This window comes from Chiloscyllium plagiosum, chromosome 11, assembly GCF_004010195.1.
Source record: "Chiloscyllium plagiosum isolate BGI_BamShark_2017 chromosome 11, ASM401019v2, whole genome shotgun sequence".
NCBI classification, from domain to species: domain Eukaryota; kingdom Metazoa; phylum Chordata; class Chondrichthyes; order Orectolobiformes; family Hemiscylliidae; genus Chiloscyllium; species Chiloscyllium plagiosum.
In genome coordinates this window covers 92,146,166-92,168,513 of record NC_057720.1, presented here as the reverse complement: position 1 = coordinate 92,168,513, position 22,348 = coordinate 92,146,166, and the positions used below count along the sequence as shown (strand labels likewise).

At 44.4% G+C, this 22,348-nt stretch overlaps 2 protein-coding genes across 2 annotated transcripts in view; both read left to right on the top strand.

The window, feature by feature from the left end:
• LOC122554081 (rab GTPase-activating protein 1-like) overlaps positions 1–22,348 on the top strand; it is a 338,947-nt gene that overhangs the window by 248,867 nt on the left and 67,732 nt on the right. The gene's annotated exons all lie outside the window — the stretch shown is intronic.
• Positions 17,632–21,311, top strand: LOC122554667 (G-protein coupled receptor 52-like). Its single transcript, XM_043700032.1, has one exon. It carries the CDS (start codon positions 18,769–18,771, stop codon positions 19,843–19,845), a length of 1,077 nt encoding a protein of 358 aa, XP_043555967.1. The 5' UTR covers positions 17,632–18,768; the 3' UTR covers positions 19,846–21,311.

Here is a 22,348-nt window from a genome sequence, read left to right as displayed (position 1 = left end):
TGTGCAATTATTTAATTATAATGATGTGTAAACAACAGCCAAAAGGCTATTTCTTATTCTCCAAGTCAGAGTGTCAGATGCTTGTACCTTATGCCAGATGTATGAGTGTGTGGTATTGGCTGACAACCTCAGTGGGTTGGATGATCTTAGGGCTCTGTGGTGAATGCATAAGGTGTCATAGCACTGTTCTGAAAAAGACCAAAGGAGGTTTTCCAATGTTCTTTTCTTGAATCTGCATTTAAAAATAAAAGAATAAATTATTCAGCCTAATTTTTGTTTGTTAGAACTTACTGTGTGCAAATCAGCTGCTGTATTTTCCAACATTAGAAGAGGGGCTATACTTCAAAACAAAACATTCTTAGTTACTTCTAAAGTGCTTTGTGGCTTCTTGAGACCATGTAAAAACTACATAAATGCAAGGTGGCATGGTGGCTGACACTGCTGCCTTACAGCTCCAGGAACCTGGGTTCAATTCCAGCCTTGGGCGACTGTCTATGCGGAGTTTGCACATTCTCCCTGAGTCTGCGTGGGTTTCCTCCCACAGTTCAGAGATGTGCAGTTTAGGTGCATTAGTCAAGGCTATATATAAAGTAATAGGATAGAGGCATGGGTGGTTTACTCTTTGGAGGGTCAGTGTGGATTTGTTAGGTGGCTCAGTGGTTACCACTGCTGTCTCACAGCTCCAGGGACCTGGGTTCGATCCCAACCTTGGGCAATTGTCTGTGTGGAGAATGCACGTGCTCTCCGTGTCTGCGTGGGTTTCCTCCGGGTGCTCTGGTTTCCTTCCACTGTCCAAAGATATGCAGGTGACTTAGTCATGTTAAATTGCCCATAGTATTCAGGGATGTGTAGGTTAGGTGCATTAGTCAGGGTGAAAGTGAGGATTGCAGTTGCTAGAGATTAGAGTTGAGAGTGTGGTGCTGTAAAAGCACAGCAGGTCAGGCAGCGTCCGAGGAGCAGGAAAATCGACGTTTCAGGCATAAGCCCTTCATCAGGAATGAGGCTGTGAGCCAAGGGGTTGAGGGATAAATGGGAGGAGAGCTGGGGCTTGGGGGAAGGTAGTTGAGAGTGCGATAGGCAGATGGAGGTGGGGGTAATGTTATAGGTTAGAGAGGAGGGTGGAGCGGATAGGTGGGAAGGAAAATCGATGGGTAGGACAGGTCATGAGGGCAGTGCTGAGTTGGAAAGTTGGAACTGGGATAAGGTGGGGGGAGGGGAAATGCGGAAACTTGTGAAATCCACATTGATGCCCTGGGGTTGGAGGTGCCAAGGCAGAAGATGAGGCGTTCTTCCTCCAGGCATCGGGTAGTTAGGGTTTGGCAATAGAGGAGGCCCAGGACCTGCATGTCCTTGGCGGAGTGGGAAAGGGAGTTGAAGTGTTCAGCCATGGGGTGGTGGGGTGTCCAGGAGATGTTCTCTCAAGCGCTCTGCAAGTAGGTGTCCTGTATCCCCAATGTAGAAGAAACTGCATTGGGAGCAACGGACACAGTAAATGACGTGTGGAAGTGCAGGTAGAACTCTGATGGATGTGGAAGGCTCCTTTGGGCCTTGGACGGAGGTGAGGGGGGAGGTGTGGGCGCAGGTTTTGCGATTCCTGTGGTGGCAAAGGAAGGTGCCAGGTAGGGAAGCTTGTTGATGGGGAGCACGGACCTGATAAGGGAATTGTGGAGGGAATTAGTTAGGGTAATATGGTAGGGAAATGGGTCTGGGTGGGTTACTCTTTGGAGGGTTAGTGTGGAGTTGTTGGGCTGAAAGGAATGTTTCCACACTGTCGGGATTCTCTTCTATATTGGGGAAGGTGTGTTGGTGGGGGGGCATGGACCTGATAAGGGTGTCACGTAGAGAATTAGTTAGGTTAGTAGGGTAGGGGAATGGGTCTGGGTGGGTTACTCTTTGGAGGGTTGGTGTGGACTTGTTGGGCTAAAAAGTCTGGTTCCACACTGTAGGGATTCTATTCTGTTCTCAATACCTCTATCTTAGCCCTTCTCTGAAAACTGAACCTATAATCTCGAAGGCACCAGTCTTAAGAAAGATCACATCAAAGTGTTCTAAGAAGAGTATTTCTCCTAGATCTTGATTAGCAGACCCAAAAGGAAGGAATTTATTTAACCACTTTAATGTGAACTTATATAAAAAAAAATTGTTGATTTCCTTCTATGGCAACTACCGTATTATGTTTATCACACATGAATCACAGTGGCATGTACATTAGATTTGTAAAGGCATGATATGAAAGAAAGTCCTTTATATATCTAAGTGACCATAGAAAGAAATATTCTCCAATCACGTTGTGTCTACTTTGAGGCAGTGCAGTGAATTGCTTGCACTGGGTTTGAACTGATGCATTGTATGGAGCTGACTGCAATTGACAACACATTTGCTGTGTTACGTTTTGCACAGCTAAGCTCTTCCAATACAGTCCTCATTGCACAAAAATAAAACACTGAAGGGTAGGGACTGAATGGCCAAGTTCCAGCTGACTGTAAATCCTGTCAGCAGGAGCAGGTGGAGTCGGGAAGCAGTAATTGGTTTCCATCAAAGGGTCGTGCAGCAAGTGAGGCTGACTCTCCGCGGGTAACTTGTTGATGTTAGCATTATTAGATTGTGAAATGAAAGACTGGTGTTGCTGATTGAGAGTAAAAGCTCTGGTGATGGATTCTCTCTGGGACAGCAGCTCTTTTTTTCATTAGTTAATGCATCTTAGAGGTGAAACAGCAAGCTACTTTCCAACAGTTTATCTTGTATTCCAATAACTTTGCCAGGACTTGCTGTAGTGTCAATCCACTCTCCTTTATTTGAGCATGTTGATTCTTGCTCGGTTAGGATTTCATGGAGAGCTGGTAGCTCTCCCCATCTCACTCCACAGTATGAATAATCGAAGCAGGAAAATTCTACTGTCGAATGCATCCCTGCTGAATCCGATCTTCCCTATCACTCGCATCTGAGTATCTCGCAGGATAGTGTTCAATTCATTTTCTGCTACTGCCTTCTAACTCAATTTTTACATGTTGCTTCATTTATTTACATTATGAACAGACACCTCCTAACCCAGCAATCACAGTGTCTACGTACAGGGGCTGTCATTAATATCTAGTTAGTACCTACTACTTGCATGATGTTATGCTCAATTAACACAAAATTAGCAGATTCTCTTCATCTCCTTCGAAGCAAAATGTGAGTTAATATGCACAACCAAAATCGCAAAATGCATTAAATCAAAAAACTCCATATTCTTAACAAAGCATGAAATATACCTCCTTAAGGCAGTTTTTTAAATTCATTCATGGGATACAGGTGTCTTGAGGTGTTCTAGCATTTATTGTCCATCTTAACTGCCATGGAGATATTGTTGGTGAGGTGTCTTGAATAGATGCCTGCAGTGCTGTAAGGAAAGGTGTTTCAGATTTTGATCCAGCAATAGTGAAAGAATTATATATTTCAAAAGCAGGATAGTGAGAGGTTTGGAGGGGAACTTGCAGGAGGTGGTTTTCCCATGTATCTGCCGCCTTTGTAAGGGGTAAAGTTCGAGGGTTTCGAAGGTATTGTTGAAAGAGCCTTGCTAAGTTTCGGCAGAATATCTTGTAGGTGGTGCATGACATATAATGTGGATGTGATGCTAACCAAGTGGGCTGCTTTATCCTGGATGATGTTGAGCTTCTTGGACGTTATTGGAACGGTGTTCATCCAATGACATGAAGAGTAAAATAATTAGATAGTTGATGACTTGCTTTCATATATTTAATTTTAGAGGTTTTCTTATTATCCCATATTTGTCTCAAACCAATAAGATCAATCAGTGGTTTTTTTCTCACTTACTTTTCCATGGAATATATATATCCCAAGAATGATTATCAGCCTTCAATGAATATCCGATCTTCAGTATGCCCATCTACAAAATCTCATTTGAAATAATAAATAGAATCCCACATCTGCTCCTCCTGCAAGATCCAGTGTTTCAGCAGCCAAATTACTCTTAATAGCTTATTTTATTTTCTTAGCTTTCTAAAGAACAGCACTTCCCATTTTCACCTGGAAGAAGCACTATATAAACTTGAATAATTGTCACTTTCATGAAAAAGGCAAAAGTGAGGACTGCAGATGCTGGAAACCAGAGTTTAGATCAGAGTGTTGCTGGAAAAGCACAGCAGGTCAGGCAGCATCTGAGGAGCAGGAAAATTGATGTTTCGGGCAAAAGCCCTTCATCAGGAATAGAGACAGGAAGCCTATTCCTGAGGAAGGGCTTTTGCCCGAAACGTCAATTGTCCTGCTCCTCGGATGCTGCCTGACCTGCTGTGCTTTTCCAGCACCACTCTGAGCTAAACTTTCATGTATAAGCCAACCCCTGACCTTTGGCCTAAGAGTCCTTAATTTTTTATTTACTTTATGCCAGTTTTGGGAACATAGTTGATGGGAATGTTCTATTAAGTTTTTCTCCCAATTGCTCTTTTCACACTTAAACTGTCAGAAATAGATTCCCTGGGACTGTTAAAAACCAAAAGAACTGTGGATACTGTAAATCGGGAACAAAAACAGAAGTTGCTGGAAAAGCTCAGCAGGTCTGGCAGTGTCTGTGAAGAGAAATCAGCGTTAATGTTTCTGAGGAAGGGTCACCGGACCAGAACCATTAACTCTGATTTCTCTTCGCAGATACTGCCAGACCTGCTGAGCTTTTCCAGCAACTTCTGTTTTTGACACTGGGACTATTGCTCCTTGCAATATTCAGGACCACGGTCAGCAACCACAAAGAGAATCATCTTATTGACTGTTCTAGAGCTGTTGCATGGATTTCAACCCCTCAAAAACAATGCTTGTGGATAAATATATATGTTTTGCCTAAAACTTTGGTTTCCAAGATCTGAGTTATGCATTTGTGTAGACAATATGTTGAAATCAGCTGCATTTGCATATCCTTCAAGAAGATTAACATGTGAAGCATCGCCAGAAATTACTGTTCTCATGTTCTTTGGGTCACCAAAGGATGAGAGATGAGTTTTGCATTTCTTCAGATTTAATTTGTTTAGGTATTTTATTTGCCCTTAATATAATCTATATTTTAGTCATTTCTGCTCCACTCCAATGCATCAGAATTTACATCTGGTCTGAGTGAGCAGCCAATTCAGCTGACTACACTACACTCTGTTTACTCTTTGATATAATAATATCATCACTCTGTGATGACTTAGTAAAGTTACCTCTGTCTGACTAGGATTGGCGATTTAAAGTTATTCCACAATTGAAGTTTTTAATATCTCAACCACAAATTTACAAGCTCTGTAAGCATGTTTTCAATTTTACATTCCCCCACCTTTCTCAAAATCTGCAATACCACACCAGAAGAGACCATCAACATTATCCTGGAATCTTTCAATAGTGATACCATTAAAATACTGCAGGATTTTACTTCAGTACGATCTATTTTTAGCAAAAAGGATTTCTCCGTGAAATGCTACACCCTGGAAGCATCATTTAGTCGATGGACATATTCTTAAAAAGAACTTTCCAATTTCTCCTCTGCATCTACTGCCTCAAAGATTGCTTTCAGAAATACTTCTTTGAGAAGCATTGTCCAGCAGAAATATGGCTTTTGTATCGATTTACCTGCATATCCCTGAATTTGTAGTGAATGGAGCTGAAGAAGTTGTGTCACCCTATGGCATGTCCCATTTCTTCCACACAGCTGAAGGAATTGACAATTACAACATTACACAGGCGTCCAGATGGGTATATGAATAGGAAGGGTTTAGTAGGGATATGGGCCAAGTGCTGGCAGATGAGTCTACATCAGGTTAAGATATCTGGTCGGCATGGGCGAGTTAGACCGAAGGCTCCACTTCCATGCTGTACATTTCTATGACTCGATGACTTTCCCAAGGAACTTGTTTTCAGGGATCAGCCACCTGATCTAACAAGGTCCCTCTCTCTCAGAATGGAACATCAGCTTATCGCCTATCCATGTGCACATGTCAGCACAATCCAGCAATTTGAATGTGCATTATAATCCAGACATCCCCAAATTGATTTTTGTCAATCTTTTGCACAAGTTGTTAACAGCCCCCGGTATAGTTCCTTCACTGGATATTCAGCGTTTTTAAAAAATCAGTCAAACCTTGCAGAGCTTTGATGAGCTTCGGTTTGCAGAGGTAGTAAGTCAATGAGGACAGGATGTTCAATCACAGTTGTCAAAACAGTTGATTTTATATGAGAGGAAGCTGAGACCAAGCTGCATTGTGCACAGGTCACTCTGCAGTTTGAGATGACAATATGAAGGGAAGGTGTTTGAGAGATGATGTTCCAGAGTGATGTAAGTTAGTTAAAACAAGTTTATTACTTCAGTTAAATTGCATGAGCAGGACAATGTGATTAGTGAGGGACAAATGTTGCATTTTCCACAAGGAATGGATCTCCCAAAGCCTTTAACTTGAAGTTCTGAAATGCTCGCCTAGTGCTATGAACACGATGCTGTCATTGCCTGGATGGATGCAGCTCCAATAACACTTAAGAAGCTTGACACCAATCAGGACAAAGCAGCTACTTGGTTGGGACCCCATTCACAAGCATCCACTCCTTCCACCAACAACAATCAGCAGCAACAGTGTGTACCATCTACGGGATGCATTGCAGAAATTATCAAGGTTCCTGAGACAGCACCTTCTAATCACACGCCCACTTTCATCTAAGCAGACAAGGACGGTAGAACTCCACCCCATGCAAGTTCCCCTCCAAACTACTCACCATCCTGACTTGGAAACATATTATTGTTCCTTCAGTGTCGCTGGGTAAAAATCTAGTACTCCCTCCCTCATGGTATTGTCGGTGTCTCAACTTCAAATGGACTGCACCGGTTCAAGAATACAGGTCATCGCTGCCTTCTCCATGGCAATTAGGGGTGGACAATAACTTGTGGCACATTCACATCCGTGAATGAATAAAAGTTAATAAATCTTGCTAGATGAATGAGTTATGATGAGCTGAATGAGCTGCTTCTTCCATGTTTATTTTGTATTAATCAAACATATTAAACTGTGTGAAATTACGGAGTAGTGGAAGCATATTGATGATACAACCAACCATGACTGACTGTAAAGGTGAGAGCTAAAGCAGGGCGCAGCAGCTCAGCCAAGTGTGGGATACCAAGATCAGGCATGTCTGGTTGTCACCTTACTCAGGGCACTTTTTAAAATTCACTCATGGGCCATGGGCATCACTGGCTGGCCAGCATTGATTGAGTGCCCCTCGCTGCCCTTGAGAAGATTGTGATGAGCTGCATTCTTGAAGTGCTGCAGTCTATGTGTGCAGGTTGATTCACAATGTCCTTTAGGAGTGAGTTCCAGGATACTGGAACAGAGATATATTTCCAATTCAGGATACTGAGCGGCTTGGAGGGGAACTTGGAGATGTTCCCATGTATCTGCTGCTCTTCTCCTTCTAAATGGAAGCAGTCGTGGGTTTGGAAGGTGCTGTCCAAGGATCTTTAGTGAATTTCTGCAGTGCATCTTGTAGATAGTACCCACTGCTGTTACTGGGCATCAGTGGTGGAGAGAGTGGATGTTTATAAATGTGGTGCCAATCAAGCGGGCTGCTTTGTCCAGGGTGCTGTCAAGCTAATGGAATGCTGTTGGAGCTGCATCCATCCAGGCAAGTAAAGAGCATTCTATTGCACTTCTAACTTGAGCCTTGTAGATGGTGGACAGGCTCTGGGCAATCTGGAGGTGAGTTATTCACTCCAGTATTCCTAGCATTTGACCTTCTCATGTTAGATCGCCTCTTTTTGGAGATGGTCATGGCTGGCATTTGTGTGGCATGGATGTTACTTGGCACTGCATATTGTCCAGATCTTGGCACATTTCGTCATGGACTGCTTCAGTATCTGAGGAGTCCTGAACAGTGCTGAACATTGTGCAAATGTCCTGCTTGCGACCTTATGATGGAAGGAAGGTCGTTGATGAAGCAGCTGAAGATGGTTGGACCTAGGACACTATCCTGAGGAACTGCTGCAGAGATGTCCTGGAGCTGAGAGGACTGACCTCGAACAACCACAACCATCACTCTGTGTGTCAGTGTGACTCCATCCAGCATGAAATGGGCTGTCAGAGAGGACAGAGATGAGTACGAAGAATTAAATCACGATTAGTTAGCTCTGATAATAGGAACTTGAGATTAAAGAGCAATGTAAACTATGGGAAGGATACAGCTCAAAAGGACCAGCTCAAAGAGGAGGAATCCTGAGACAAGACAAGTCAAAGCAGCCACTTTAAAAGAATCAATGGAGATGTTTTTATTCTGTGAGATCAAGTTTTTATTCTGTGTTATAAACTAGTTTTCAAAATTAACGTCTGCAGGCATGAATGAAAGCATGAAGCAAAGTGTCAGTGAATTCAGTAACTTTATGTTGCTTTTACCAGTCACTCTGTTGATGGTTGTTTTTGAGAGAAGTCCGAGAACCAATCCTAGCTTGATATCTTGCAAGACCTGTAGTTTTAAGCAGTGCCTTGGATGCAGAGAGAAGAGTCACCTGTAATGTAGCAGGTGTTTGGAGGAAACGTGTAATGATTACCTCCAGAGCTCTATGTTTGCATCTTGCTCACAGTACATGACTTAGTACCTGTCTTTTCTTTGAAAGGTAATTGCCTGCATTATTTTACCATGTGTTGTGACCAAATGGTTTGTGATGCAGAAGCAGGTCTTTAATTAATGAGATCATCTCAGTTTTTGTTGCTCCACTTTGTCAGTAGATTACCCAGGTCCCGTGCTCTTAAGTTCCCTTTTTAACCCTCTCTGCCTGTCTATATCTCTCTTCCTCTTTGAAATGCTTCTCACAATCCACTTCTGACCAAGATTTTGGGAACCAGTCCTGGTATCTCATTGTACAGTGTTGTGTCCAATTTTGATACCACCCAATGTGAAGGGCCATAGAGTATCTTCACCATGTTCAAAGTACTATATAATAGTAAATGGTTGTTTGTTAATTGTGAAATTTGCTCATCATCTGAGTCCAGGTGTTTTAAAAACTGGTGAAAAAGAAAAATCAGTCATTTCACTCTGACTTTGCTTCCTGACCCACCCCCATCTTTCTCCCACTTGACCTGTGTTGGAATTGTCAGGAAACTTCCAGATCTTGTGAAGAAACAATCAATGGAACAGCAAGATTTTTTTACACGGTGAGTGGCACAGTGGGCAGCACGGTGGCACAGTGGTTAGCACTGCTGCCTCACAGCGCCAGAGACCCGGGTTCAATTCCCGCCTCAGGCGACTGACTGTGTGGAGTTTGCACGTTCTCCCCGTGTCTGCGTGGGTTTCCTCCGGGTACTCCGGTTTCCTCCCACATCACAAAGATGTGCAGGGTCAGGTGAATTGGCCACGCTAAATTGCCCGTAGTGCTAGGTAAGGGGTAAATGTAGGGGTATGGGTGGGTTTCGCTTCGGCGGGTCGGTGTGGACTTGTTGGGCCGAAGGGCCTGTTTCCACACTGTAATCTAATCTAAAAATCTAATCTAATCTACACTCTACCAAATGAGCAAATGAACAGAAGAGGATCAACTCGTAAGTTTGTGAGACCGATAGCCTGACTGTACCCAGTCATAGATGCACAAATCATAGAATCCCTACATTGTGGAAGCAGGCCATTCAGCTCATCAAGTCCACACCAGCACTCTGAAAAGCATCCTACGCAGATCCATTCACCTACCATATCCCTGTAACCCTGCATTTCCCATGGCTAATCCACCTAGCTAATCCCTAGATACTATATGCAATTTAGCATGGCCAATCCTCCTAACCTGCACATCTTTGGGCTGTGGAAGGAAACTGAAGTACCTGGAGGAAACCCACGGAGACTCAGGGAGAAGGAGTAAAATCCACATAGACAATGCCTGAGGCTAGAATCGAACCTTGGGTACCTATCACTGTGAGGCAGCAATGCAAACCACTGAGCCACTATGCTGCCAAGAAGGTAAGCACAGCTGAAAGAAAAGAAAGAATGACTTGTATTTATACAATGATGGCAGGATAACAAAATAGTTTTTTTTTGTGTGGTGTAATTACTAATTTGTACCCAGAAAATCACTCAACATGTTGATGATCAGATAATCCAAGGAATAGATGCATAATAATATTCAGAGCACCAGGAGACCTCTGCTGTTCTTCTTTCTAGTGCTCTCAAATTCTTTGCATTCACCTGAAAGGACAGATTGGGCCTGGTTTAAAGCCTCGTCTGTAGCGACACGACCTTGTGAAAAGCACCAGTTCTCAGAGCAGGGAAAGTCAACCAATGTGAGATTTTAAACCCATGACTCCCTGATTCACTGACATATGTGCACAGTGATGTGATGTAGCAATCGGTGTAGCAGAACATGGATCAAATTACGCTGTCAACAGATTAAGGGAAGGTACGTAGTAGTTGCAAACTTAGACCTGATGTTAGTGCAGGGTCAACACCATTTTTTTTGCCTTAAAAACCCGAAATGAAAACTTTGCAAGTCACAAATGAGAACTGAGCCTTTCTAAACTTGACAAATTGCTAAGTGCCACTAGTAGAGTATACAAGCTACCTGGGACGACGCCTTTCCAGAGCCGGGATGCCATGGACTGGGGCTAGGCTGCTTCAGTGCCTATCATTACTTCTCCCCATTATCTCCTATCTACCTCATCCCCTTCTCCCCTTGTAGCATGTTTGTTCTTCCATTCACTGCCTGCTCCACCTCACTGTCTATTTCTCTCACCCACACAAATCCATTCCGTGTACAGACATCAAAGTGGTCAACAGCATGGCTGTCATCAGTGCACAGACATGGCAGGTGATGTCAGCTGGCTGCAGCTTTTCTGCACTTGCCAACTTGTTCTTCGACGAATGATGACTTTCGCAGTCTCGAGCATTTTCAGAATAAATTATCGTCTCAAGTACATTAAAAACAATAATGGTTGCAATTGTGAAACCTATCCTCGAATCAAAAGCATTATCTATTACCATGATGTAACTACGCCACTCAGACAGATTTATTTTGAGCACAATGTTGCCACAAAATGTTTAGTTTTCTATTTGGCAAGGAAAAGCCAGTTTGTTCTTAAAGAGGACGCAAGGAGCCTTACAAGATGGCTCCCAGATGTCAGACCCTTGCGGATTCAGCTAGCATGGGGACTAGATTATACTTAAATCCAGAAGAAAACTTTTGAAATCCAGTGAGCATTCCCAAGGATAAACACAAAACACCTTGAAGGTGTGAAAAACACTTCATACTCAATCAAATACTTAGAGAATCATGGTCATTCAAACTAATGGCTGAGGTAATTAAGAAGCGAATTACCTTGACTAAAAAACAGTGGATTGGATCGACACCCATGCTCACCCAAATCTAATATAGAGGCATGATTCAACAGTGAGTGACCATTTTATCCATAGACCATGAGGCAGACAACTTGAAGTAGTTACTGCTTCTCAACAGGGAGCCAGGAGGAGGGTATTCAGGACTACTGTACTAAACCTGCCCACTGAGAGATTTACAGTGATGTAAATGTGAAACGAAGAAACCTTCACTTTTCAAAGGACATGTTCTACTCATTCCACTGTGGGATCATCCTCTATTTGACTACAGAAGCCATTGTAGCTGCTGAAGGTGACTTCAACTTTTCAACTCCTTCAAAGAACATAGCACAGTACAGCACAGCACAATACAGCCCTTCAGCACTCGATGTTGTACCGACCTTTTATCCTACTCTTACATACCCTACATTTTGCTATCATCCATGTGTCTATCCAAGAGTCGCTTAAATGTCCCTAATGTATCTGACTCTACCAACACTTCTGGCAGAGGATTCCATGCATCCACTACACTCTGTTTAAAGAACCTACCTCAGACATCTCCCCTAAACCTTCCTCCAATCATGGCCCCTCGTGATAAGCCATTTCCGCCTTGGGGAAAAAGTCTCTGACAATCCACCCTATCTATGCCTCTCAACATCTTGTACACCTCTATCATGTCACCTGTCATCCTTCTTCACTCCAATGAGAAAAGCCCTAGCTCTCTCAACCTTTCTTCAAAAGACACCCTTCTAGACAGGCAGCATCTAGTAACTCCTCTCTGCACCCTCTCTGAAGCTTCCACATCCTTCCTATAATGAGGTGACCAGAACTGAACACAGGATTCCAAGTGTGGTCTAACCAGGGCTTTATGGCGCTGCAGCACACCCTCGCAGCTCTTAAACTCGATCCCTCTGTTAATGAAAGCCAACACACCATACGCCTTAACAACCTATCAACTTTGGTTGGCAACTTTGAGAGATCTATGGAGGTGGACCCAAGATCTCTCTGTGCTTCCACACTGTCAAGAATCCTGCCTTTAACCCTGTAATCTGCATTCAAATTCGACCGTCCAAAATGAATCACTTCACACTTTTCAGGTTGAACTCCATCTGCCACTTCTCAGTCCAGCTCTGCATCCAGTCAATGTCCCGTTGCAACCCACAACAGCCCTCCACACTATCCACCACTCATCCAACCTTGGTGTAATCAGCAAACTTACTAACCCTTCCACTTCCTCATCCAAGTCACTTATAAAAATCACAAAAAGCAGAGATCCCAGAACAGATCCCTGTGGAACACCACTAGTCACCAGACTGAACACTTTCCATCTACCACCATCTTCTTTTCAATTCTCTTGTGGGACGTGGGTATCGCTGGCAAGTCAGCATTTATTTTGGATGTAGGTTTGCTCACTGAGCTAGAAGGTTCATTTTCAGCCGTTTTGTCACCATACTAGGTAACATCTTCAGTGAGCCTCTGGACGAATCCTTTGTCCAAGGGCTCACTGAAGATGTTACCTAGTATGGTGACAAAACGTCTGGAAATCAACCTTCCAGCTCAGTGAGCAAACCTACAGCCAGACCCTCAACCTGAGCTACAGATCTTCTCAAAACTCGCGACCAGCATTTACTGCCCGTCCATAATTGAGAAGGTGGTGGTTCTGCTGCCTTTTTGCATTATGATGATCTTGACTGGCAATTTGATATTGATAGAATAGTCATCCTTGCACTTCAGAAAAAAAAATCTTCAAACAAGCCAAAGTAACGATTTGCAACAATTGTAGAGACTAATCTCATTTTCAGCCTGATCCATGACATACAATGCTCTTACTTTCAGTCTTTGTATCCTTATTTTAATAGCTTTGTCACTTCTTACATGAATAACCTCCGGCAATAGGTGTGTAATAAACTAACTTTTTGCCTGATTTGAAGTCAAGCTATCAGTTTCTTTTAAAACTGAAATATTTGGAAACTAAGAGAGAATTACAAACAAGTTTATGTAAATTCCCTGATCAAACGCTTGGTGTTGGTCGTAATAGTATGGTTTTGTTAAAATAATTGATTGACATTGTAAAGTTCTGCAAAATGATTAATCTTTTTTATCCCTGTCACAAAGGCATGGCTTGTTCCTCTTAATTTTATTTGAAGGTTTCTTCATGTTCGCCAGCATCATAGCCAGGAAAGGGATTGAGGATTTGAAAAGTGATACAGAGAACTAGGATGGAAACTGAAGAGCAGGACAAGTAGACCAGTGTTCTCAGGTTTGCTATCAGTGCCACGAAATTAGAGTTTTAGGTTAGATTGCCTACAGTGTGGAAACAGGTCCTTCGCCCCAACCAGTCCACACCGACCCTCCGAACAGCAACCCACCCAGACCTATTCTTCTCTGACTATTGCACCTCACACTATGGACAATTTAGCATGGCCGATTCACCTGATCTGCATATCTTTGGACTGTGGGAGGAAACCGGAGCAGCCGTAGAAATCCACGCAGACACGGGGAGAATATGCAAACTCCACACAAATAGTCGTCCGAGGCTGAAATAGAACCTGGGACCCTGGTGCTGTGAGGCAGCAGTGCTAACAGCTGAGCCACCGTGCTGCCCTAGTGAGGTGAGGAACAGTCAGCGAGTGCAGTTTAACAAGTGGCTGCGCGGCTGGTGCAGGAGGGAGGGCTTCAGATACTTAGACCATTGGGATGCCTTCTGGGGAAGGTGGGACCTGTACATGAAGGACGGTTGCATCTGAACTGGAGGGGCACAAATGTCCTGGTTGGGAGATTTGCTCAAGTGGTTTGGAAGGGTCTAAACTAGTTTGGCAAGGGATGGAAACCAGAGCTGCACATCTGAGGGCGGGGGTAGTTGTAGGTGAGGCAGTGACAGGATGTAGTGAATCTATCGGGAAGGTTTTTCACGTGATGGAACAAAGGAATTGATTAACGTGTGTCTGCTGTAATGCAAGGAGTGTCAGAATTTAGAGTGATGAACTTAGAGCATGGATCAGTACTTGGGACTATGATGTTGTGGCCATAACGGAGACATGGGTTTCACAGGGTCAGGAGTGGTTGCTAGGTGTTCCAGGGTTTAGAACATTTAAAAGGAACAAGGAGGGGGGAGGAAGAGGAGGGGTTGTAGCATTGCTAACCAGAGTGCATCACAGGTTCAGAAATGAAGGTTGTCGAGGAAGGATTGTCCATTGAGTCAGTATGGGTGGAGGTTAGGAACAGCGAGGGAGCAGTCACCTCATTGGGGGTTTTTTACAGACACCCCTAATAGCAGTAGGCAGATCGAAAAACTTGTGCAAGGTTTGGGTGGAGCCGTTTTTGTCAGGTGTGTTCATGAGGCTTTCCTTACTCAGTATGTATCCAGGCCAATGAGGGGAGAGGCCATTTTGGATTTGGTGCTTGGCAATGAGCCAGGACAGGTGTCAGATCTCACCATGGGAGAACTCTTTGGTGACAGTGACCACAATTGCCTCACATTTACCATAGCCACGGAGAGGGAAAGGATCAGTTACCATGGGAAAAAATTTAATTGGGGAAAAGGAAATTATGATACTATCAGACAGGAGTTGGGAAGTACAGATTGGGAGCAGTGATTCCTCACTCTCCACAGGAGTTGTATCGGAGGATTGGAGGGAGGTGAATATTGTTCCTGTTACTTCTGCATCTTCCCAAAATCTGCCTCTGAACCTGCTCCTTCGTGTCTCTGTTGCTATTGGGCAGCCTGACTTTGACTCAGTAGATGAACCATCCTCGACCACCTTCCTTTCTGCAGCTGTGGTACTCTCCCTGATTAGCAATGCCTCTCCCCACCAATTTTACCTCTCGCCCTATTCCTTTTGAGACATCCAAACCCCGGAACATCCAACAACCATTCCTGCCCCTGTGATACCAAGTCTGTGTAATGGCCACAACATCGTAGCTCCAAATGCTGATGCATGCTCTAAGTTCATCACCCTTATTCCTGGCACTCAGTGAATTAAAATACCTGATGGAAGTATACAAAGTCCTGAGGGGTCTTGGCAGAGTAGATGTGGAGAAGATATTTCCATTTTTTTAATATTGCATGCAATTCTATTAGAAGGATGTTGTGAAACTTGAATGGGTTAGAAAAAATTTAGAAGGATGTTGCCAGGTTTGGAAGATTTGATCTAAAGGGAGAGGTTGACTGGGTTGGGGCTGTTTTCCCTGGAGCGTTGGAGATTGAGGGGTGACTTTATAGAGGTTTATAAAATCATAGGGTAAATAGACAAAGTATTTTCGCTGGGGTGGGGAGTCCAGAACTAGAGGGCATAGGTTTAGGGTGAGAGGGGAAAGATATAAAAGAGATTTAAGGGGCAACTTTTTCACACAGAGGGTGGTACGTGTGTGGAATGAGCTGCCAGAGGAAGTGGTGGAAGCTGGTACAATTGCAACATTTAAGAGGCATTTACTTGGGTATATGAATAGGAAGGGTTTGGAGGGATATGGGCCGGGTGCTGTCAGGTGGGACTAGATTGGGTTGGGGTATCTGGTTGGCATGGACGGGTTGGACTGAAGAGCCTGTTTCCGTGCAGCACATCTCTGTGACTCTTATGGGAGATTCAAGAACCTGGAGGTCATGGTGTAAAAAGAATGTATCACCAATTTCAGACGGAGCTGAAAAGAATTTTATTGTTTGAGGGTTGCGAGTCTTTGGGACTCTCTCCCTGAAAAGATTGCGGAAGCAGAATTTTTGAATGTTTTTACAGCAGCGGTAGATTCTTAATGAGCAAGAGGTTGCAAGGTTATCCAGGAATCTGGGGTAATCAAATCAGCCATGATCTTATTGAATGGGGGAGGAGCCTCAATCGACTCTCACCTCCTGATTCACATGGTTGTATGTTATAATCTCCTGTTCCTCCACCCCTGAACAGTTGATTCACAGTTCACCCCCCTCTTCACTTATTCAGGGTGAAGTCTCTCAATCCTCTCTCTCCGAAACATCGAGAGTTGTTGTGAATTGTCTAAAAAAAAGCACGGATGTCACTTCTAAGAATGAACCTGATTTAAAATCCATTGACGAGATGGAGCTAAGTTTGTTTTTTTTCTGACTGCTTTATTGTGTATTAAACTGTCTTTTAATCAAGTGAGTGACTCTCACTCCAAATAACTGGAACTTGACAGTTCTGAGGCATGGTTTGTAATGTTCAGTGGATGTATAAAGCACAAACATATGATGAAACATTGAGGAAGATTTTGGCCATACTAAATTGCCCGTAGTGTTAGGTGCATCAGTCAGAGGGAAATGGGTCTGGGTGGGTTACTCTTCAGAGGGTCGGTGTGGACTGGTTGGGCCGAAGGGCCTATTTCCACACTGTAGGGAATCTAATCTAATCTTAAAGATTGAGTGGAAAAGAATTCTGTGTTATTCTTACTGGCTACAAAAAAAATCTCTTTCAGGGTTTCTGCCCTGACCATTTGCGCTTTATTACCAGCTGCTTTTTGAGGGTGCTTCCCACTGATTTGTCACTCATCCGGAACATCATGCAGTTTAAAGATTAGTGATTAAAAAGTATGGCAAGTATATGGCAGAAAGTACTCACTCATTATGGAAGGAAATTATAGCCCTGTCTAAAAATACTTGACTATAATATTTATTTTCAAAATATGAAATCTTACTGTTGCCAGGACGAGCCCAGATGCAAGTCTCAGACTCAGCTTGACCCCTGGTCCAAGGGTGGGCCTGGAGTGTATTCACAGGCAGTTTCTTCAGTCAGGTGTAGGGCTACCACTTCAGAAAATATTCCTGTTTGCAGCACGGAGTCTGCTCTCTTCCTCCTCCATCATTCACCCCCTCAGCTCCCTTCCCTAGCCCTGTCACTTTTGTTTCCCCCTTGTTGGGCCACTTCCTCCACTCCCTCATTTCTCCTCCTTCACTCGTTCACTCTCCACCTGACCACTCACTGTTCCTCATTGCTCTTGCAGCTGTGGGGTAACGCTGTAACTGATCCCTCACTGGAACCTCGCACTGGGAAGGTGTGCAGGCCTGCATCCACCTTATCATATGGCGTGTAATTGATGCAGGATACACCACTCTTCTCCCCTGAACACAATCTCCTTTCATAATACTGTGGGATGGCTATCTATGACCTCAGGATACACTCCATAGGTCAGGATAAACAAAGTGCATTTGATGGGCAGTCAGTCTGTCGGATACTACTTGCATGTAGTCCACACGGTTTGTTAGAAATGCAAATGTCATTAAACAGTTTGCAAGCTAAATGTATAATGAGCGTTTTTTTTTAGATTCCTTGTCGTGTGATGAATAATGAATGGAGTTTTCATGTGCTGATTGTATTACAGCTGACATTAGGGTTAGTGTAGTGAAAGTGTGCCTTTGTGTTCATCTTCCCTTTGTGCGGAGACCAACTCTTTCAATTCTGTCCTCCCGGTACTGTTTGCTGTGGTCTGTCTGTACCTGATTTAGGAACCAGCCTTAAGGGGCAGTCTAGCTGTAAAACCGGTGGGTCCCGTCACGTTATCTTCATTTGTCACAGTCTAGGGCAGTGTGAGTGTGAGTGGCTGTGAGCCGACATGTGCCTGGCAACTGTTACCAAGCGACAAAAAAAAAACCCCAGCTCCGATGGCCATTGGTGGTGTAGCTGCTCGTTCGGGAGCAGGGAAGCAAAGGTGGCTGGAATTCTTCCGCATCAGCTGCGATGGAGCAAAGGCGAGGGGCTCAGGTGCAGCTGCTGTGGGAGGAGGAGAGAGCAGCGGTGATACAAATGTGGCACCGACAGGATCTGTTTCTTTAACACAATGGATGCGCTAGACTCTTGCCTGAATCAGGAGATTACTGCTTTGTGCGTGCAGCTTCTTCTCTCGCAAGGAAGGAAACATTGATTAATGTATCTGGCAGACTGGGAACTTGGAATTGTCTGCGAATGCAGTGATCTACCTTCTGGCTTCTTGGTTAATTTTGCGGGCTTTGAAGAGCTTTGCTGCATTTTTGCTCCGAAGACAAAAAGTGCCTCAGATCACTTTTTTTTTGAAAGGCAGGGAATATCCCTTGGTATTAGTGTCCTGTGAGATCTTTTCATTTCTCTCAAGACTCTTGTCTCCCCCTCTCTCTTTCCTCCACTCTGCCGTGAGAAACAGCTGGAAGCGATACACTGGAGGGAGCTGGTTAGCAGCCTTGCTGTGTCGAGGTGTGTCAGCAGTCCTCTGATGCTGAGGAGGCATGTGCAGCCCGAGAGTGCTGGCTGCGGAGACGAAGGGGAGCAGCAAAGAGAGCCGGAGGAGCAGTACGGAGCACTGTGAGAGCGAGGACTGGAGTGGAGTGGACCTGGGAAGCAGCAGAATGATTCGGAGGGAGGAGTGAGCCAGAGCATGCCAGAAGAGTGGAGTGAAAGCAGGGCAGCAGCAGAGTGAGGCGGAGGAACTGCAGCAAAAGCAGATGCTGTGCTGGCTGCTTCCATTTGCTTTGGTCTGTGGCCCACCCTTACCTCTGCCATGAACCAGACCACGGTTGAATGGAGAGCTGTGAGTGTGAGCAACACCTCGGTTAACCTGTCCAACCACGCTTGCCCATTGGGCTTTGGCCACTACAACGCAGTTGACGTTTGTGTCCTCGAGACTGCCATCATCGTGTTGCTGACAGTTCTGATCATACTGGGAAATCTGACGGTGATCTTTGTGTTCCACTGTGCCCCACTTCTCCACCATTACACCACGAGCTACTTCATCCAGACCATGGCCTATGCAGACCTACTTGTCGGGGTAAGCTGCTTGGTTCCTGCACTTTCTCTCCTTCACTATCCCACGGGCATGCAGGAATCTCTCACCTGCCAGGTCTTTGGCTACATCATTTCAGTGCTGAAGAGTGTGTCCATGGCTTGCCTGGCTTGTATCAGTATCGACCGCTACCTTGCCATTACGAAACCACTCTCCTATAGCCAGCTCGTCACCCCCTGTCGTCTTCGGCTGTGTATCATTCTCATATGGATATACTCCTGTGCAGTTTTCCTGCCCTCATTCTTTGGATGGGAGAAGCCAGGCTATCACGGAGACATCTTTGAGTGGTGTGCTACCTCCTGGGAAACTAATGCTTACTTCACAGGCTTCATAGTCTGTTTGCTGTATGCTCCTGCTGCCTTCATCGTCTGCTTCACCTACTTCCACATATTTAAAATCTGCCGGCAGCACACCAAAGAAATTAATGAGCGCCGTGCCCGTTTTCCCAGCCAGGATGTGGAAGCTGCTGAGGGTGGGCCCAGCCCTGACCGGCGCTATGCAATGGTCCTGTTTCGGATTACAAGCGTCTTCTACGTGCTGTGGCTCCCCTACATTCTTTACTTCCTGCTGGAGAGCTCCCGCGTGCTGGAGAGCCCCTCATTGTCATTCGTAACGACGTGGCTGGCCATCAGCAATAGCTTCTGCAACTGTGTCATCTACAACCTCTCCAATAGCGTTTTCAGGCTGGGCTTGAGGAGGCTGTCACAAATGGCCTGCTCGCTGTGCTTGCCTTTAGGAAATGAGACAGCAAGAGATCCCAAACCCAGGAAACGGGCCAATTCCTGCTCCATCTGACAGCTTAAGTATTTTTGAGGACAGAAAGCAGATTGCAGTTATGGCACTCCCTACGTCTGGTACTCTTATGTGAAACCACTTCTGGGAACAGGAGAATTGATAGCTAAAGGGCTTGTTGGAATGGTCTGCTGTGGAGCGACAGGAGGCCATTCCATTATTCTTGTTGATTATGATCTGTATCTTAATCCTGTCTACTTGCCTTGGTTTCACAATCCTTATTCACCCTGATGAACACAAATCTGTCAGGTTTGTTTTGAAATTCTCGATTAACTCATGGTCTCAACAACAACTTCGGCAAAGGATTGTCTCAGATTTCTGTGATCCACTTTGGCACACCGGAGGGTGAAAACTGGTCAGCAGCGTTCTGATCGTTTTGAACAAGGTGGAGCTCATGAAGTAATGAACCTATTAGTTTACAGCCCTCGACTCTATTCACAGAGCTGGATATGGCGTTGCATTCGCTGCTTTGGAATATGGGTAGAAGGGCTGGGCAGTAGAGAGGCTCTTGTAAAGAGTGCACTTCGAGGTACTGTATTGACTATACATCGTTCTGATCATCAAGAGCATGGGGCAACTGTTTGTACAGCTTTCTACAGGAACATGAACACTTTCACTAGGTGTGCCCTATTCTGTTGTAGGCTGCAACCCTTTATAACATTTCAGTGTAAGCTTGCACAAAGTGTACGAAATATTTGGTGGAGTTTATTCTGTGACTGTGCCTAATGTAACCAACACACATTTACTATTTCGAGGAGTGTAGTTAAAGAGGGTAGGAATTGAATTTATCTTTAAACAATAATAAACAAATGCAAAAAAAAAGTCACAGTGCATTGATACTTATCCTGAAAGATCTTTCTGGTTGTTGCGTTAACTGTGACAGTGACTTGTCCTCTCTGTAGTTCTGGTACTGATAAGGATGAAAGCTAATGAAAGAAAGTGCCAACTGGGTTTGACTGTTTCACTGGCACCAGGATCATTGATATAAAGAGACAATAAGCTAAGGCTAAGGTGGGGGGAATCTTCTGATTCTGTTCGTGTCGCGCTACTCAGGAATACGTTGCAAAAAAAGGGGAAACAGCAGTTAATGTTTGCATTGCCCTCGGTGTGAATGCTGCTGATTAACCCTTCGAGCTCTCCAGCTCCTTTGCTGCTGGTACCTTCAGTCAATCAGCACTGACTTGGAGTGCAGTTTGTGGAATGCCTTTCCGCTTGCCGGCACTGCATCCTGAAACCAACTTTTTTGATTATCTGTTGGGTGCAAAGACGTTGCTGTAGTACTTGAAAGGTTATGTACTGTGCGATATGGGAGAGTTAAGCTGTAAGAATGTAATGTTAAATTATTTTTAAACATTGATTTATTGTTAATTGTTTTACATTTAAAAAGTGACTTTTATATATATATATAATACATATATCTATAGAATACATATTTGAACAGCCTGTATCGAAGAGGTTTAATAAATGAATCGCCCTAAATCGACCAAGTGTGATTGTCTCCCAGTGCACTGCAGTCTACCACAGGACTACATCAATTTTGTGAAGGTTTTGTTTGTTTTCCCCTTTGCCTTTTTGATTTGACTTTTTTCTCTGTTTTTGATTATCTTTGGTATAAGGTACGCTGCATTCCTTTTTGCAATGACCACATTCCAGTGCAGATTGTTTTGCAGTGTCTTTTTCCCTCCTACAGCATAGTTCCTCCTCCAGTACAGCCTTCCAGTGATGTAGCTGTGCCTGCAGGCTTAGCCCCAAGCTGAGCTGCCTTAGTTGTCCCTGAGCTGTCCTCCTGCTAGGGGTCAGCTAATTGCTGCGTCGTAATTTATCGCTTCTTTTCCTCTATTTGCAGAGCTGTTTGGCTTTGGCCTCAGTCTTTCAAAGGGAATGTGAGCCCAATCCAATTTGACGCTACTTCAATGCAGTTCCTGGGCAATGCTGCCCCCTATGCTGTGCCTTCGCAGCTCTCATAAAATGCATGACCATCTACAACAAAGGACAATCTAAATGTTGCCCTTGACATTCATAGAGTCATAGAGTCACAGAGTTGTACAGCATGGAATGCATCCAACTCGTCCGTGCCGAACAGATATTCTCCATTAATCTAGTTCCGCTTGCCAGCATTTGGCCCCTATCCCTCAAAGCCCTTCCTGTTCATATACACATCAAGATGTCTTTTAAATGTTGTTATTGTACCAGCATCCTGTATCTCCTTTGGCAGCCCATTTCATTTACCCACCACCCTCTGCTCCTTAAATCCCTTTTAAATCTTTCCCCTCTCACCTTAAACCTATGCCCTCTAGTTTTGGACTCACGTAACCTGGGGAAAAGGCCTTGACTACTCACTCTATCCATGTACCTCAAGAACTTGGGTAGCCTGGGTTTCCTCCGGGTGCTCCGGTTTCCTCCCACAGTCCAAAGATGTGTGGGTCAGGTGAATTGGCCACGCTAAATTGTCCGTAGTGTTAGGTAAGGGGTAAATGTAGGGGTATGGGTGGGTTGTGCTTCGGTG

Bases quoted from the DNA above. Each gene is read 5' to 3' on its own strand.
- LOC122554667 (XM_043700032.1), top strand. From the start codon at position 18,769: ATGAACCAGACCACGGTTGAATGGAGAGCTGTGAGTGTGAGCAACACC.